Raw genomic sequence first — 18,596 nt, 5'->3', positions numbered from 1 at the left:
CAAAAGATATGGTGATATGTTTACACTGGACATCAAACCGATTGTGGGAAAACCAGCTGTGTGTTTACTATCAAAAGCATCTAATGATCTCAGCTGGCTTTGGCATAGAAGATTGTCTAATTTGAACTTTCGAAATATAAATAAACTTGTAACTGAAGATTTAGTTCGAGGGTTACCAGTACTAAAATTTGACAATGATTCTTTGTGTGCAGCTTGCGAACAAGGAAAACAACATCGAAAAGGTCATCCGATTGTGATAGATTCAAAAATAGTAGATCCATTGGAACTTCTTCACATTGATCTATGTGGACCATCAACTGTTGCAACAATAAATAAAAAGCGGTATATTTTAGTTGTTGTAGATGATTTCTCTAGATTCACGTGGGTGTTTTTTCTCAGGTTAAAATCTGAAGTTGCTCAGACGATGATTGATTTTATCAAAAAGATTGAAATTAGTCTGAAGAAGAATGTACGAAAAATTAAAAGTGATAATGGTTCTGAGTTTAAAAATCAAACTCTTGACATTTTTCTCACAAGCAAAGGCATTTCGCACAATTTCTCATCACCATATACTCCACAGCAAAATGGTGTAGTTGAAAGAAGAAATCGATCTCTATGCGAAGCAGCCAGAACCATGTTAACATATGCGAATCTACCTCAATATCTTTGGGCAGAAGCAGTGTCCACAGCTTGTTTTACTCAGAATCGATCATACATTCATCGAAGATTCAATGTTACTCCATATGAAATAATCAATAATCGGAAACCTAATGTAAAATTCTTTCATGTTTTTGGTTGCAGGTGCTTTATCATGAATCTCAAAGATAATTTGTCCAACTTTCAAGCTAAAGCTGATGAAGGCATCTTCTTAGGATATTCACAGAATTCAGTTACATACAGAGTGCTTAATAAACGAACAAGAAAAATTGAAGAAACTTTCAATTTAACATTTGATGATTACTATCTTAAACAAATTGATAGTAAATTCGATAATAAACCAATACTTGTGGATTCAAATACTCAAATTGATAATTCTGAAATCAATGATTTTGATTATGACTTAATTTTCGGAATTCCTGACAGGGCAATTGATGCAGAAAATAATGCTCCTGATAATCAAACATCAGAATCCTCAAAACATACTGATGAATCAACGATAACTACAACATCGATAACTTGTGAAAGCACATCAGATGTTCTTATGGAGGAGGAACACACAAGTATTCGTGAAGATTGCCTGCCAACTTTTGAGGGGGAGAAAGAAATTATGAATCATCAAGTTGAGGGGGAGCATTCGCAAAATCAACAGGAACATCATTTTGAGGGGGAGTATCAAGATGCAGATCATGTTGAGGGGGAGCATGATGAAACAGAGACAATTAATCTTGATAAAAATGAAGAATTTCATGAATTTAATGATAACTTTTCTGTTGTAGGATCTGAAAATGAAGATATGTATGAAGATGCACCATTAGAATTTGATCCAAATTTTCTACCACTTGAGAAATGGACAAGAAATCATCCAAAAGAACAGGTAATTGGTAATCCACAAGAAAGTGTGTTGACTAGAGCTCAACTTCGTGCGAAAAATAAGGTATTGAATGCAAACCAAGAACTTTGTATGTTTAATGTCTTTATTTCGAAAATAGAGCCAAAAACAGTAAAGAATGCTATGGAACACTCAGATTGGGTTGTTGCTATGCAATCTGAATTGGCTGAATTTGAACGAAACAAGGTTTGGAGATTAGTTTCTAAACCTTCTGATGTTTCAATTGTTGGATTAAAATGGATTTTTAAAAACAAAACCGACAAAGATGGCAATATTATTCGAAATAAAGCAAGACTAGTGGTTAAAGGTTATTCGCAACAAGAAGGCATTGACTATGAATAAACATTTGCACCTGTTGCAAGACTTGAAGCAGCTCGCATATTTTTAGCCTATGCAGCTCACAAAGACTTTGATGTTTATCAAATGGATGTTAAATGTGCATTCTTAAATGGAAAACTCGAAGAAACAGTGTATGTTGAACAACCACCAGGATTTGTAAACAATGAGCATCCTGATCATGTTTATATTTTAGATAAAGTTGTATATGGGTTAAAACAAGCACCAAGGGCCTGGTACACAACACTTACAAATTTCTTGAAACAATCTAAATTTAAACAAGGATCAGTCGACCCCACATTATTTCACAAGAAAGTTGGGTGTCATCTAATGCTTGTTCAAATTTATGTTGATGATATTATCTTTGGTTCAACTGATCCAACATTGTCAATTGAATTTGAAAATTTAATGAAAAGTCAGTTTGAAATGAGCATGATGGGAAAAATTAATAATTTTCTTGGTTTAAACATAAGACAGAACAGGTAAGGAATCTTAATTAATCAAGAAAAATATACGAAGAACTTGCTTGAAAAGTTTGGAATGCTTAATAGCACAAAACTCAGAGTACCTATGGCAGTAGGAACAAGACATACTCCTTCGTTAGATGCTCCTGCTATTGATCTAACATTATATCGTATCATGATAGGGTCTTTATTGTACTTAACTGCAAGTAGACCTGATATTATGTTTTCGGTTTGTTGTTGTGCTAGATATCAAGCTAATCCAAGAGAACCTCATTTGACTGCAGTGAAAAATATTTTTCGCTATCTAAAGGGAACTGTTTCTTTAGGACTTTGGTATCCTGCGAAAACATGATTTTTCATTCAAGCTTTTTCAGATTCCGATCTAGGAGGATGTACTTTGGATAGAAAAAGTACGACTGGTGGATGTCAACTATTGGATGGAAAGTTGGTGAGCTGGCAATCAAAGAAACAGACTTGTGTGGCTATATCAACCGCTGAGGCAGAATACATATCTGCGGCTACTTGCACTTCGCAAATTATTTGGATTCAGAGTCAACTTCGTGATTATGCAATAAACATGAAAAAGATTCCTTTGTATTGTGATTCACAAAGTGCAATTCGCATTTGTCACAATCCAGTGCAACATTCAAAGACAAAACACATTGCTCTTCGATATCATATTATCAAAGATCATGTGGAAGATGGGAATATTGAAATTCATTTTGTCAAAACAACTGAACAACTTGCTGATATTTTTACAAAACCTCTTGATGAAAAATCATTTGTTAGAATTTTAGCAGGTTTGGGGATGATTAATGCGAATTCAATTTCATCAACACAAGACTAAAAGTTTTGTTCAGCAGATATGAGTCAACATTATTCAGAGGTTACTGTTCATTCAGAGGCTTCGCATGGCTTCGCATCCACATCTTTTCGCATCTGAGCTCATAACAACTAAGGTAAGATTTATGAATAATTTTTTTTGAAAAATCAAAAATCCAAAAAGATTTTTTTTTTTATGTTTTTACTTTTGAAAAATCAAAAATACAAAAAGATTTTATTTTCTTGTGCTTTCAATTTTGCAAAATTAAATATCCAAAAAGATTTTATTTTTTTTTGTTCTTTAATTTTGAAAAAATTCAAAAATCACAAAAATATTATTGTTTTCTTTGTTCTTTAAACTTTGTGTGCTGAGAATTTAATACAGGGCTAAAATGCGAAGAGGTCATACATTTTTGTTTCTATGGGAAGGTATTAAATTTTTTTAAAACTAGTTAGGATGTCCCTAGAAGCATGCTGCTGTATGTAGACCAAAAGCGTCAACACGACTCTATGTGTGAAAAGAAAGCCTTAATGAAATTATCACATGAAAATTTCTTCCCAAAAAGGCTTATATTCGCATAAGTCTAAATGAGCTACCTTACTCTTCTCAAATGAGTTAAGAGTTTTCTGTTTTGTTCATTATAACAGAGGTACACTTCGATTCTTATCCAATCTTTTTAAACCAAACAATTCTTACACTCCAAATTTTTTTGAAGAGATTTGTCCTTGAGGTCTTTGATCAAACCAATCAAAACCTAGACAAATCACAACTCTGTGTTTATGATCTAACACCATGAGTCCGTGATGAAAGTGAAACCCAAAAATCATAAACCTTAAGGAATTGACGGGGAACTTTGTTCCAGATTTTTACGAAACCTTTGTTTCAGTATCAAAAATTTCGAAACTTCAAATCATATTCAATTCGCATGTGTGGTCTTGATCAAATATTCACAACCAAGAATGTTTGTTACCCAACAAGATCCAGAACAAATTTTCTTTTGAATATGATTTCAGTGTAAGTTTTATTCGCAAATCCTTGTCATGATAAATATTTTCACAAGCCAACTTGTCACTGACTACACTGGTCAAACAAGTAATTTCATTTACAATTTCTCACCTTATGTTAAGGCTGATATGTAATGAAATTTCAAACCAATCCAAAATGACTTTTAAAAGAAGCCCTTTGATACTTCTCTACAAGTATTCGATGGTAATTCACGGGAAACTACACAAGCTGTTGATTATCTCTCTTGATGATTAACGAAGCAACCTTTGCCTGGGGTTTTACTGTATTCATGTCAAATTGAATTTTTGACATCACAACATTACAAATTTTTTTGTTTCTTATCTTATTCCGTTGGCACAATGCACACACGAAATCCTTGAGGTTCTGAGTAAAACCAACTCAGACTGATGATTTCGCAAGTCTGGCATATGACTTCACTTTAAATCCCAAAAGTGAACGAGCCTTGCTTCCATGCGAAGGGTTTTAGCGGTTCGGATTCTATAACGGATACTTGACAGGCTGTATACTCAAAATGGTTGGTATTCTATCCGGTTTTCGAGGAGATTTGACAGTTACTTTTTGAAACATAGTTATCTTTTGCAGTCATGATCCGAGTTTCAAGGTGCCACATCGGATAACATTAAATGTATCCCGCTTTAATTTCAAATCAATTTTGAGTAACCTATAAAAGGGGGATCAAGAACACTATGTACGGTTACGCAAACAAGAACTCTCATAAAACTTCAAAGATTAAACCTTGATCCAAACTTCAACTTTCTCTCTCAAAACCCTAACAATGGCAACCACTAATTCCAACACTGATGAGGTTCTTTCTCAATCACTGATGAAGATTCAAAGCACCAATTATCAAGTTGATCCAAACGTTTCTGCTTATCTAGAAGAATTGAAGATGCTTATCGTTGCTCTGAAACGATCACCTTTATCAACTGCCATGTTCAGTTCATTCTCTGTTCCAATGGTGTGGCTATCTCGTGCAGCTTCAACGGCATCATACAATCACACGGCGGATGTGATTACTTTCAATTTAACCAACAACAAACGGGTTAAACTGTCCAAGAACTTGTTTGTGGAAATCTTGCAGATTCCAAACAACCCTCCGTTTGTCAAACCTGTCAACTCGCAGATCATTCATATGTTCAATGAGATGGGGCATCAACCGGAGTTGGAGAAAATAAGTGACTTCCGAAAGTCTGGATTGCCATGTATCTGGAATTTCCTATTTGGTATTTTTCTAAGGTGTCTTACAGGAAGATCAGTCGGACTGGATAGAGGAAGAGTGGAAGTATATGCTATGGTAATGGGCATATACTATGATATCAATGTTGATTATGCAACTCAGCTGTGGAAGGAATTTGTTAAAAGCCTGGAAAATACAAATTCGGAGAAGGGGATTTCCTGTGCAAGATATTGGAGCTTAATTCTGGAAAAAGTCTATCAGAAAGAAGCAATTCCAGTGATGACAAATGTTGAAGTTGCTGAATTTTCCTTCTATCAATTTCCAAAAATTGTAGAAGATGATGAGGCAATTTTTTCTCGTGTGGCTCGTATTCCAGATGCGATGTTTCGCAAAGTTTCTCCAACTCACAAAGTTTTGGTGAGATATTTGCGAAATATTGATACAGCTGATCAGACTGGAGTATTACCAGACGTTGCTACTCCATCAAAGAAAAAGAAGGTTAGCAAGAAAAATGCGAATGGTTCATCCTCACCAACAGTACAAGATGAAGCTATTCCAACCGAAGAAACTTTATCAAAATCGAAGAAGGAACTCTTACCTTCTAAGTCTGGGGTACTGAAGCAAATTCGCAAAGCTGAAGTGAGTAGTAAAGGAGTTACTATTCGCAGTATTCCCGCACCGGTGTCTCCAGGCAAGAAAAGACAATGGGCTGAAGATGTTGCCAAAAATATGCAACGCACGCTTGTCAAACGGAGAAAGATGGTGATTCGCAATGAATCATCTGATGAAGAAGTAGTTCCGGAAACTCCACCCGTCACATCTATGGTAAATGTTTCTTTACCAATAATTCACACTTCGCAAATTTCTACCACTATTCCACAAACCAAACCACTCGAAATAGTTCTCACCAAATCAGTTTCTGAGGAGGTACCTATTTCCGATACGGTTGTCAACGTATCTGATACGGGGGCACCTATCCTGAGTGTTACACCAACAATCCAAACATCTTTACCCATTTCATTACATGTTACAACTTTATCCACCACTTCATCCATATTTGATCATGCCCTTCAAAACCCATTCACAACACTTTTTCCATCTCAATGACCCGAAAATCCTCAACCTTCGCAACAATTGTCTGATACTGAAGTCGAAGGAGGTGCCTTTGGAGGGATACTTGATGATATTCCTTTTGATTCAGACGAAGAAGATATTCCTGATCATATGCTGATGACAGGAAAACAGTTTAAAATTCTGAATCAGAAGTTAAAGACCATTATCCAAACACAAGCTGATTCTGGTAGAATGTCTTCAATATCAGCCATGGAGGTTGATGTTATGATAAAAGGAGCTGAGAAACGGATCATGGAGAAGATTGATCAATCAGATAAAAATAATGAGCTCAGACTGAAAGCACAAGGGGGCAATTTTACTTCTGCTGTTCAAGATCTCAAAGCTGCTACAAAAGAACGTCATATTCTTTTTGTACAATATGTCAAGAAAGTTCGTGAGGATGTCAACTTCAAGATTCAGGAGTTGAAGTCTAAACTTGCGAAGGATCTTTAGGATGTTCATACGAAACAAGCAGATGTTCAAAAGCAAATTGTGGAGATTTCTTCTCAACTCCAAAAGCTTAATGATATTCCTGTTCTTGAAGCTCATAAAGCCGCAACAACGGAGAAGTTTGATCAGCTGATAAAGTTAGTCACTGAGCTTAAAACAGCAGTTTCACATTCTTCATCATCACAAATCCTCACTCCTGAATTCTTGTCTCTAAAGATTAATACTTTAGAACAAGCTATTCAAAAAGCTCTTGCTCCACTTACGAATTTCACTTCTTTACTACCGAAGAGTGCTCCACCTATTTACACAGGGGTGCAAGGGGGAGAGAAAAGTCGAAGTAAAGAAGAGGAGGCAAAAACAGTTGGAAAAGTGATATCGACTCAGCTTGTAGCTACTCTTCCTATTCCTACGAAACTGATTTCTTCAACTACAATTACCACAAAAACAGTTTCCAAAGGTATTGTTATTGGAGAAAACGAAGGAGGTTCAAGCTCAAAATCTCAGAAAGATGTTGTAGGAAAAGGAAAAGGAATATTATACGAAAAGTCGAAGGAGGAGTTGAAAGCTGATGCATAGGCTGAGTTGGAGAGGATGAGACAAGTTCAAAGCATCATGAGACAAAGAGCAAGTGATCCTCCCTCCATGAACAAAGGAGATCCTGCAAAACTTTACTCTTATGAAACAATAGAGTCGAAAGTTGTGGGTAGGGAGATGTATGAGTTCGAGAAGAAGCCGAAAAGAAGTTATGATATTGCGAACTCAGATCATTGTCAATTGGATTTCCCGATAAACGAAATGCTGTTCATCACTGCTCAATACAAGATCAGTGAGAAATTTGATAATCCCGATGATTATACTCATATGAAAATCAGATTTCATGCAGTCTTGGGGAAGAATCCAGATGAAGTTTGGTCTTTAATGAAGATCAAAAAGGTGCTGACAATAAAGAAGGATGTTGTGTTTGAAGATATGCTTCAAAATTTTCGGTATTTTGTTATCAGAGCAGACAACAAACAATATGACTTCACAGTAGCTGATTTTTCATTGATGAACTGCAATGATTTAATTCAAGTAGCTCTGATCCTGAAGCATATGGAAGAAAACAATCTTAAAGGCTCTGAGACAGATGTGTTCAAGGTTGGCTTCGCACATGTGAAGACATTCATCGATAACTATTTCGATTGTTTGGCTCTTACAGATGAAGAATTAGCAAATGTGTTGGGAAGAGAAGTAAAAGTTCCATGGGAGGATACTTTGACTCAATCTGCTTTGTCGAAGTATGTTGTTGGTGAAATATGCCTGAAACCATTTGGCATGGTGTTTTCGGGAAGAGATACAAAAGGAAAACCAAAGAAATTTTTGTTCAAAGTCTCAGAGATTGAAAGATATAATTCTTCGCAATATACGCACTTCATTGTACGTATGAATAACTGCAAGAAGAATAACGAAGGAGACAAGAAAGATCTGAAGAAGGTGATCTCCTGGTATGGAGAAGTGCGAAGGACAATTCACTCTGCAATTCAAAAGCTATTGAGTTGAATTGCATCGACTGTTTACAAAGGGGGAGAATGTAGATGTAAATTGTAAAAAGTCGAAAATAGTGTATTGTATTGTTTCGCATTTTATGTTATTTTACTAAGTCATTTTGTATGCGAAGTGAAAATGTATAGACTTAGTATATTTTTTGTATGTTCCTTATAAATAGGGACTGAGGCTATAAGTAGAGAGAAAAAAAATCGAAACTCAAATCTCTCTTTTGCTTATTTTGTAATCAGTCTTAATCAATATGAGATCTGATTAATATTTACTCTTTGTGTTCTTCATCTTCAATCGTTCAAATCTATCTTTTCTTTTCTCAATTCTCGATAACAATTCTCATCATTTAGTTGCATAATTCAACCACTCAATATGAATTAAATGTTTTTTTGAATTTGTCTTTTATACAACTAACATCCTCTTTAATAAATGATGTTCATTTTATTCTCTAATTATAATTAAACTTTTAATCTTTGTTGTTTATTAAGTAATTCATTTATTTTAATAAATATTAAATAATATTTCGATTTTAATGTTTGATATTGAATATTATTTTTTTAATTATAATATAATACTTTTTGGTATTTTTATAGCTATATACGTAAGAACTTGTAACATCCCGGAAACACGACTCAAAATTTTCATTTTTTTAAGTTTACCAAAAGCACAAACATAAGACATCATTAATCTCAAAATCATGAAACACAAGATAGTTATAGTGTATGATCAAGAAAATTTGTGGAAAAACATTATCAGAGCATAAGTCCCAAAATCTATGTTGCGGAAAAACATAGTGTGATGCAACGCGATCAAGCCGGCCCCTTCTCTTTTGAGATCGAAGTACCCGAAACATAAACTAAAACAGTAAACACAAAGCTTAGTGAGTTTCTCCACCATACCATAAACCAATAATAAACATACTGGCAAACATATCTGGGTGTCGGCCTACCCCTTCGGTCTATTTCAACCGGATACTGCTGAGCATATCTGGGTGCTCGGTCTGCCCTTTGGTCTATTTCAACCGGATAATGTTGAGCATATCTGGGTGCTCAGCCTGCCCCTTCGGAGTATTCCAACTGGATACCGGGTCTATTTCACCCTTACCACTACTATATAATAGCACACATAAATCACATGATCATTAAGCAATATGTGAACAATGATAATTATCACACAAACAACCATCATACTATATAATAAATGAAGGGTCGACCTTGGTGCCTTCGACTCACAACATTCACGAAAGGAGACTCACCTTAAATGCGAATGTTAAATCGTACCCCTTGGACAACTCGGAACTCCTCTCCCTATAGCATAACAACCTTCCTAATTAGACATTGGATCTAAACCTGTCCCCAAGGCCCAAACCCTTATTCATGAAATAAGGCAAATGTTCTCTAATCTCTGCCCTATTGGGCCTCTTCCTTCCAAGGCCTAACTTTCAAATTAAAATGTCCAGGTCCATCCAACTAAGCTTTAAGGCCCAATACCATAAATCCTAGACCTAGGCCCAAATGCGTTAATCCACAGGTGGGCTTAAGGCCCAACAAATCTAGGCCCAAAACCACATTTGACCCACTACATGCGTACGCACGACGTACTTGGCACGTATGCTGAACGTACGCTGGTCTTGACCAGATACGGGAGGTTGAGTTAGTACACACAGCGTACTGGCCAGCCACCTTAGAAGCTTCATTGTGACTTAATTAGTTAAGTCCTTATGTCAAGAACATAGATCCAGGCCCTTACAGACGTCCTAAACCATAAAGTTAAAAACTTTATGTTGTTTCATGCATGAATGGGGATTAAGACATGATTTAAGTCCATAAACACCCTTTGTGGCCATTTAACACTCGCATGGTTGAGGCTATGAAAGACCCCTTTCACACTTAACATTAACATAAAGTCAAAACATGCTACATGCATATTCATAATTATAATTTACATTAGTGGTCTAATTACAAAAGCCTGTATACAAACCGACTAACAAGGTTTTTACAAAGTTTCATAAAATACATAACTACCCATGAATTTATAACACATATACATATACATATATGTATGATAATTACAAACATAGTAGTGTTAACTATTCTAAGTCTTCCAACAAAACATGTTTACTCTGGATGCTTATCACCTGAAATAATTAAACACTAAGAGAGATAAGCGGGTGACGCTTAGTGAGTTCAACAATAGATACAATATAACGCTATGTCATATATATAACAATATGACAGGAACAAAAGAAACAAAGGACAACAAAGGCATATGTGTATCATATGAAAGGCTTTCCATAAAAACCAATGATTAGATTCAAGGGTTTACAATCAATGAGATACAACAATTTAGGATCATAAACATGATATTCATCATAAAAACTGCAACCCAAGTGGCACAGAAAATACAATTTCTACTTATCATATTGCTAGAATATACATGCTTTCAGCCCTACCTAGCCCGAAGCCAATACCAAAGTGATACGAGTCATGCTCTACATGGCGAAAGGCATAAAGCCAATACCAAAGTGATACGAGTCATACTCTACATGGCCAAAGGCACAAAATCTAATGACAAGTAATAGCCACTTAAACCAATAACACATGAAAGCACATTGCACATATAACACATAACATACAATTGTCCCTATATTGAACTCACCGTGAAATAACCGAATGTTGCGGTGAAATTACCCCTTAAGTGCGTTTTGCCGATAGAATCTGACTAGACACTGTCAGTAGTTAACGATCGTTGGCTCGGGAAAATGGCTCAAAATCAGCAATACGGGAGTGAGAGTTGCGTTTTTGTGTAAACGGAAACAAGAGGGCTGGTCCTTTATTTATAGGTCGAAATTTTGACTCTCACGTTGTGAGACAAATAAGCTCACGTCGTGAGTTTATCCTGATCAGATCGTAGGCTTGCCACGTGTGTTCTAGGCTTGAGAGGTATCGATGGACTACCTCACGTCGTTAGTTATACTTGCTCACGTCGTGAGCTTTGTTAGATCTCGAAGTTTGTGCTCCGAACTTCAAAAATTCATATATTTCGCATACCAGCTCTATTTTTGACCTTTTTATATCCACGGGTAGGTGAGACTGTGCTTTACAACTTTCGTTAAGACTATGTCGGCTAATTTCGACTTTATTTTTAAAGTTATATTTTTAATAGGTCGAGACAGGAAAAGTCCATTAAAAAGTCATAACTTCTTCATCCAACATCCGTTTTCGTCTGTCTTTTTATCATTGAATTAGTATTGACGAGAACTTGGATTCTCGTTTAGGTTGTGTCGGCTAAAAATGGCTCGATCCATAATCGAATTTCGGGTTGTACATTGTTATGCCGAATTTTTAGAAAAATCATAACTTCCTCATACGAAGTCAGATTTGGACGTTCTTTTTATGCAAGCTCTCGGTTTAACGTATACTACGACTCTCATTTAGATCACTTAGGCTAAAAAAATATTTTACTGTAAACTCACTTTTTACGTCGTATAGCGTTGTGCCGGTTCTGTCGTGAAACTTTGTTAGGCCATAACTTTTCGCTCGGAACTCCGTTTTCGATGAGGTTTTCACCTATACGTTTCTAACGAGATAATTTACAACTTTCAATAATATCAGTTTTACTTATTTCTAACTTAAATGTTATACTTTCGTTAATTTCGATAGTTGATTTTTTGATCGGAATGACATAAGACTCCCATTACTTCCAAAACTTTTCGAATGATTCTAAACATAGTTTTACTTCAAATCTCATAAACTATATTGTTAGAACTCAACGCTCAAAACCATATATTATTTAATAATATTCGATTTTAAACTAACAAACATACAAAACACGATAACTGAACAAGGTTAGTAATGTGTATGTTACATGCTAAACCATCAAGGCCCAATTTTTATGGCTCCAAACACTTCCAAGAGCCTAAAAGGAAATCTCATATGGACCGAAACTTCTAAAACTCAAGAAACCTCAACTATGAAGCCAAAATGCAACATAAAACACCCAAAACTAGATCTAAGCATGCAATGGTCAAGGTTAAAGCTTTATACCTCAAACGAGTTAGAAATGATGCCAAACTTTTGGATCTACAAGCCCTCTTCACGTTTTACTCTTTCTTCAAACTCCTTCTTCAAAATCACCAAATATCACAAAAATGCTCAAGATTAGATCAAATGTATGCAAGAGGCTTAGGGTTCGAGTTTAACACTTTAGGGACAGTGGAGGCTGAGAAAATGAGGGTTGGGTGGAACTTAAGTCGTTTAAATAAGGTGCAAACCCTAAAATTTAGGGTTCGCATTTGGCCAGCTTACGCTCAACAAACGCATGGGTACGCCCAGCGTACGCAGGGGCTTCCCTGATTCGCGCCTCACCAAGGTACGCCGTGCGTACAGTATGTACGCTCATCGTACGTCCCCCTTCTCATATTATTATTATTATTTGATTAAGGGAATACCTGGCAACCCAAGCATTACAAAACTTATCATCTTTAGTCCTTCGGGAAAGAGCGAAAAAAGTTATATTTTTGTTTTTGGTAGTGTAATATTTCATTTTTGAAAAATTGACATTCGAATAAAAATAACAAATTTGGATGTAGGGGTATATAATATATTCCATATAGATGAGAATATATTAGTTAATTAAAGATATTTTTTTTTTCAAAATGGTCGATGGTTGAAATGGGTTTAAGTTGATAAGTTTATGTTTGATCAACTTAATTAAAAACTAATGCTTCTAAATAAAAAAATCTATGTATAAGATCGATGTCTATGGATGCTCTTATGATCCTTCTTTGTAGGTTTTTTTTTCTAGTGCTTAGCTTTAACAATAAAATTTTAAGAAATTTACTAAAATAACCAAAATTCTTAATGCATTAACCTAAAATAGCAAAAAACTAGCACTTATCCAATAATAGCCAACAAAATTGCAAATGAGGCAAACACTCACATATGTGGTTTCTTCAACTTGTTTGCAGGTTCATCATTTTCCCCATTTTCAAGTATACAAAATTGTGGATGGCATATGACCATCTTTGGTTCCCTCTCACATCATATGTGATTTTCCCTTCTTTGAACATAAAAAAAATATGAACAAAATCGCAGAGGGCATGGCAAGCTGCGAATGTACAAGTTCGTAATGCACATTTTGTGCATTGACGACTTGTATATTCGCAAATGACCATGCCATATATGCTTCATTCATTTTTTTTCTTAGACAACTAGCAAAAAACAAAATTACTAGATGATTAGGTGATACTATATAAGAATGAAACCCAAAAAATCTATACAAGATCGAAAAAATGAACGAAACAGTAGATGGCTATGTCATCTCCGATTTAACGAATCATTAATGCACATGGTGTGCATTAAAACTTTTACCATTGTAGATGGCATAGTCATATCTGATTTTGTTCCTTTCTGTTTTGATTTTTATGCAACAAACATACTAAATACTATTAGATTTCAACATATAGGATCAAAAACAAACAAAAAATTTATGTATAAGAGTAGTTACCTGGTTGTTAATTAATTGGAGCCTTCATAGAGATAAATTTGGTAGCTTTTGAGCTAGAAAGGTTTTTTTACGATATATATAATGGGTTAGTGGGCCACATAACCGCCGACGGGCCGCGGATCCACAATCCATTTGATAAAATCACTATGAGTTACCGAGACAAATATGAAATCATAGGCGAGTTGATAAAACCGCAACTCATCTATGGTTTCATTGGCTATTTTGAGATAAATACTTATTTTTGGTTATTTTTAGCTAAGTCATTAATTTTTTTGGCTATTCTAATAAATTTATCTAGATTTTTTCTTTCGGTCAAAATAAATCATGTCCTCGTCTTTCATATTGATCTTTCCTTTCATACTATATTTGTAAGAGCAACTTTGAGTACCATGCATAAGGTCATAAATAAAACCAATCTAAAACACGTCGCCATAACTACAGTAGCACGTGTTGACATTTTGCCATAAAAGATAGTTTACCGCTATAAACTAAAAAGTGACAACTGACAAATACGAAACTATATATAATTATATATGATACATATTTAATGGTTTCCGTATTCTTTTATAGGACCCTCTGTTCTTTTACACACATATCATATGGTTTTAACAAATCATGTTGGGACTTTCGGTAAGGAAACAGAATATGGTTAACAAAAGCATTTGTACATACTCTATTTAGAGTAGAGTCTGCATTTGATTATCATACTATTTGGATAGATGTATAATAAATCGTTAACAAAAACAATATTAATAACCCTTGTATAAAACCCTTCACAAGCATACAAGGAAAAACCGCTATACAATCAGTCATGTTAGGAAAACCAACTTATATGTTAGCTTTTAGATTAGAGCATCTCTAATGGTTAAACTATGTGCATCATATTCTAACGATGAACAAGTTTTAGCTGTGATGCGAAAGGAAATTAAATTGTGGTCGTCAGTGTCCATCGACGATAGGAGATTACCGAAGGTTGCGCTGCAGGTGTCTCGATTGGTTCAGTTGAAGTAGATGGATTTCAAATGAAAGAGAAAATGGGTTTGGCCGCGTGAAGAAAATGACGAGTGATGGTGATCTTTATTTATAGTTTATTATTATTCTTTTCTGGTAGTTGTAATGCTAAAATATATTTTTCCTCGGTAAGCATTATCCGTGAAATGACTCATTTCCATTATTGTTTTCACTCCAAAAGAAAGAGAAAGACTCGGGGAAGGGCGGACTGGCGGGAAGGGTGGTACTAAATTGAATTGAGTCCCGATATCCTTCGAAAGTACCTTTTGATAACTATTATTTGTTTTGTTATGTACCACTTAAAACCATTGATTGCATCCACTTTATTTGTTTATTTGTATTGACCACTAAATAAATATATATTAATGGATCAATATATTTTTATGCTTAGTACATCCTTAACCGTTAATTCTTTAAACATATTTCATTTTGTCTCGTTAAATATATCTTAGTTTTAAATATGTGTTATTTTCATGCTATTTTTATTATATATTTAATGACAATTCATTTATGAAATATAAATTTTATGAACCAATAATATTTTCCTATTTTATTTACAAAAAATAAAGATTTGACATAGTTGTATCTATAATTTTGTTTGTTTGTTTGTGACATTTTATATATAATGTATGTTTATAAGGGTTTGCAAAACATTTTAAATATATCGGTTAATCTTTCAAAAATGTTTTTTATTCATATTCTTTTAGGAATCATGTGTTTATCGACATCATTATCAACATGACCTACCATCGCCACCACCGACGCTTGACCATCAACCGACTACACTACGTGTGATTCTTACAAGAATATATCAAAAAAGAAAGAACAAAGATCATAAAATTACGAAATAATATCACATTCATAGAGAATTAAAAACGTTATTTTTTTGATCTCTTTTAGTTCTAAAGAATGTTTTTTTGTATTTTTCTGTATGAAAAAATTTCACTCTTTCAAAAAAGGTTGTATTCGTTCATTGTATTCTTAAAAAAATATATGTATTCTTTGAATGATTGTATTTTTATTATATTTTTGTAAAAGTAGGGATTATTTTTTATCAATAATTTTTTATTTATGGATTTGAATGGGTTCCCTACAATCTGTCTTTCTTTTTTATCTTTTAATAATTTGTTTGGTTATAAGTGTTATTTTTAATTATTAATAAATGTATATTTCATTAACAATCTTCTTACAAGATTAATTATTTTATTTTATATTGATCCAATAGTTAAAATCTTGTTAGGCATTGATACAATATAATCCACATTGGATCCTAGCCCCTCTAATGGTCTCATCAAACATTACACCAAATGTTAAACTAGTTTATTTGCCTGAAACATAGTGATAGTCTTATAAGTGTAGACTATTTTAGATTCTTTATAAATACCAAGATAATTCTTTTTACACACGTTTCTATGAATAAAGTAGAAAAACATACATTAAATTCACATATTTATTGTAGTTTTAGATTCACATATTTATTGTAGTTTTAGATATGTTTCTAGTTGTTCAGTAGTTATTCAAAATTAATGGTGCAGGGAGTTGTCGCAGGGAGCTTTTTTTTTTTTTTTTTTTTTTTATATATATATATACCATATACCACTATATTGCTTAACCTCATTCCTGTACCACCCAAGTTCATCTATATATCTTTGCATTTCTTCACTATGGTTTTCCTTGAATCTTTGGTCATTCTCATTTTCCTTTGTTTTTTAGTTTTTCATTACAAACCTCAAAACCTCAAAACCCTTCTGGATAGAAATTGGATGCCTCTTGGTGTGTTTTCTAAAACCCTCACAAAGTTGCATCGACTCCATGATTTACTCACTAGGATTCTAAATTGTAGTGGTGGGACTTTCATGTTTAGAGGACCTTGGTTCGCTAACATGGATATGCTTATTACCACAGACCCATTAGATATCCACCATGTTTTGAACAAGAACTTCTCTAATTATCCAAAAGGCCCAAAATTTCGTAAAATATTTGATATCCTCGGAGATGGAATCTTTAATGTCGATGGGCATTTATGGGAGATCCAACGCAAAACCATCATGTCCCTCTTTAGGCAACCCAATTTTTTAAGTGTTTTCGAAGTGATTGTTTGGAATAAGGTGGAAATAGGGCTTTTACCGGTGTTAGAATCTATTTGCAAACCAGGCAAGGAGACAGATTTGCAGGATATATTCCAAAGGTTCACTTTTGACACTATATGCACGTTGCTCTTAGCTTTTGACCCAAAAAGCTTGTCTCTTGATTTCCCTTTCCTTCCTTATGAGAAGTCGTTATCGGACATTGAAGAAAGTATATTGTATAGGCATTTTACGCCCCCAATATTTTGGAAATTGCAACAACTACTTAGAATGGGGAATGAGAAGAAGTTAAGTGATGCATTTAATGCTTTTGATCACTTCGTGTGCAAGTGCTTAGCTAGAATACAACACGAGTCCAGTAGTATTGATATAGAAAGTGAACATGGAAGGAAACATTTTGGATTAGCATCATTGATTAGAGAATTCAAACACCAAAGTGGAAGTAGTGGAGACCCCAACAAGTTTTTAAAAGAAACCATAATGAACCTAATTGGTGTTGGGAGAGATACAACTAGCACAACTCTCTCATGGTTTTTCTATCTCATTGCAAATAATCCCATCGCAGAGGACAAGATCCGAGAGGAGATTCACACGTTTCTGCAGGTGAAAGTAAAAGATCAGAAGAACTGGAATTCCAAAGAGTTAGGCAAACTGGTTTATCTTCATGGGGCTCTATGCGAAGCCCTGAGGCTTTACCCTCCTGTTCCTTTTAACCACAAAACTCCATTACAGCCAGATATACTTCCAAGTGGCCACCACGTTAATCAAAATACCAAGATTGTGCTATATTTCTATGGCATGGGAAGGATGAAAACGATATGGGGTGAGGACTGCATGGAATTTAAGCCTGAAAGATGGATTTCAAAGGAAGGAGGAATCAAACATGAAGCTTCTAACAAGTTCTCGGCATTTAATAGTGGGCCAAGAACTTGTATTGGTAAGGACATGAGTTTCACTCAGCTAAAGATAGTAGCTTCTACGATCATTTATCATTATCACATTAAGTTGGTAGAAGGTCACATCGTGTGTCCAAGTGCTTCAATAGTACTTCAGATGAAGCACGGGTTAAAAGTGAGGTTAAGCAAACTAAGTGAAGTGAATATATGAGCCAAATATTCTGGAAAAAGGTGATATATCTTGTGTGAGACTACAATATATGCTTTGTTTCGTTTATGAATTTTTAATATTTCTTAATAAATCCTCACGGATATATGTATGCTAAGAACATATACTCAACTATCACATCATGTTTCTAAGTATCCACATAGAAGCTGGTATGCAATATGTATCTCATATCTCAGTTTGTGGAATAATAAATTAAACTTTACCGTTATTTTTTCTGTTTTGATTTTTGGAGAGATAAATTGAATGGTTGTATGTGCTCAGGCCATAGGGTATGGAATAGCTTTTTACGCGTAATGGCCGACGTGGAAGGGATGTTCACGCGTGAACACTGCCCCACAATGGCGTAAATGTGATGCGGATTTACTGCTATCACAGGTTATCACAACCAATG

General features: G+C 34.7%; 1 protein-coding gene across 1 annotated transcript; it reads left to right on the top strand.

Annotated features, from left to right (window-relative positions):
• The first annotated feature begins 16,588 nt into the window (after positions 1 to 16,588).
• On the top strand, positions 16,589 to 18,390 carry LOC111878446 (alkane hydroxylase MAH1). The gene has a single exon (XM_023874947.3). It carries the CDS (start codon positions 16,658 to 16,660, stop codon positions 18,185 to 18,187), a length of 1,530 nt encoding a protein of 509 aa, XP_023730715.1. The 5' UTR covers positions 16,589 to 16,657; the 3' UTR covers positions 18,188 to 18,390.
• The last annotated feature ends 206 nt before the right edge of the window (positions 18,391 to 18,596 follow it).

Source organism: Lactuca sativa, chromosome 8, assembly GCF_002870075.4.
Source record: "Lactuca sativa cultivar Salinas chromosome 8, Lsat_Salinas_v11, whole genome shotgun sequence".
Taxonomy (NCBI): Eukaryota; Viridiplantae; Streptophyta; class Magnoliopsida; order Asterales; family Asteraceae; genus Lactuca; species Lactuca sativa.
Note: the sequence above shows the minus strand (reverse complement) of the source record. Positions and strands in the feature narration are given on the sequence as shown.

What these genes read in the sequence shown, in the direction of transcription:
- LOC111878446 (XM_023874947.3), top strand. Translation starts at nt 16,658, where the DNA reads ATGGTTTTCCTTGAATCTTTGGTCATTCTCATTTTCCTTTGTTTTTTA.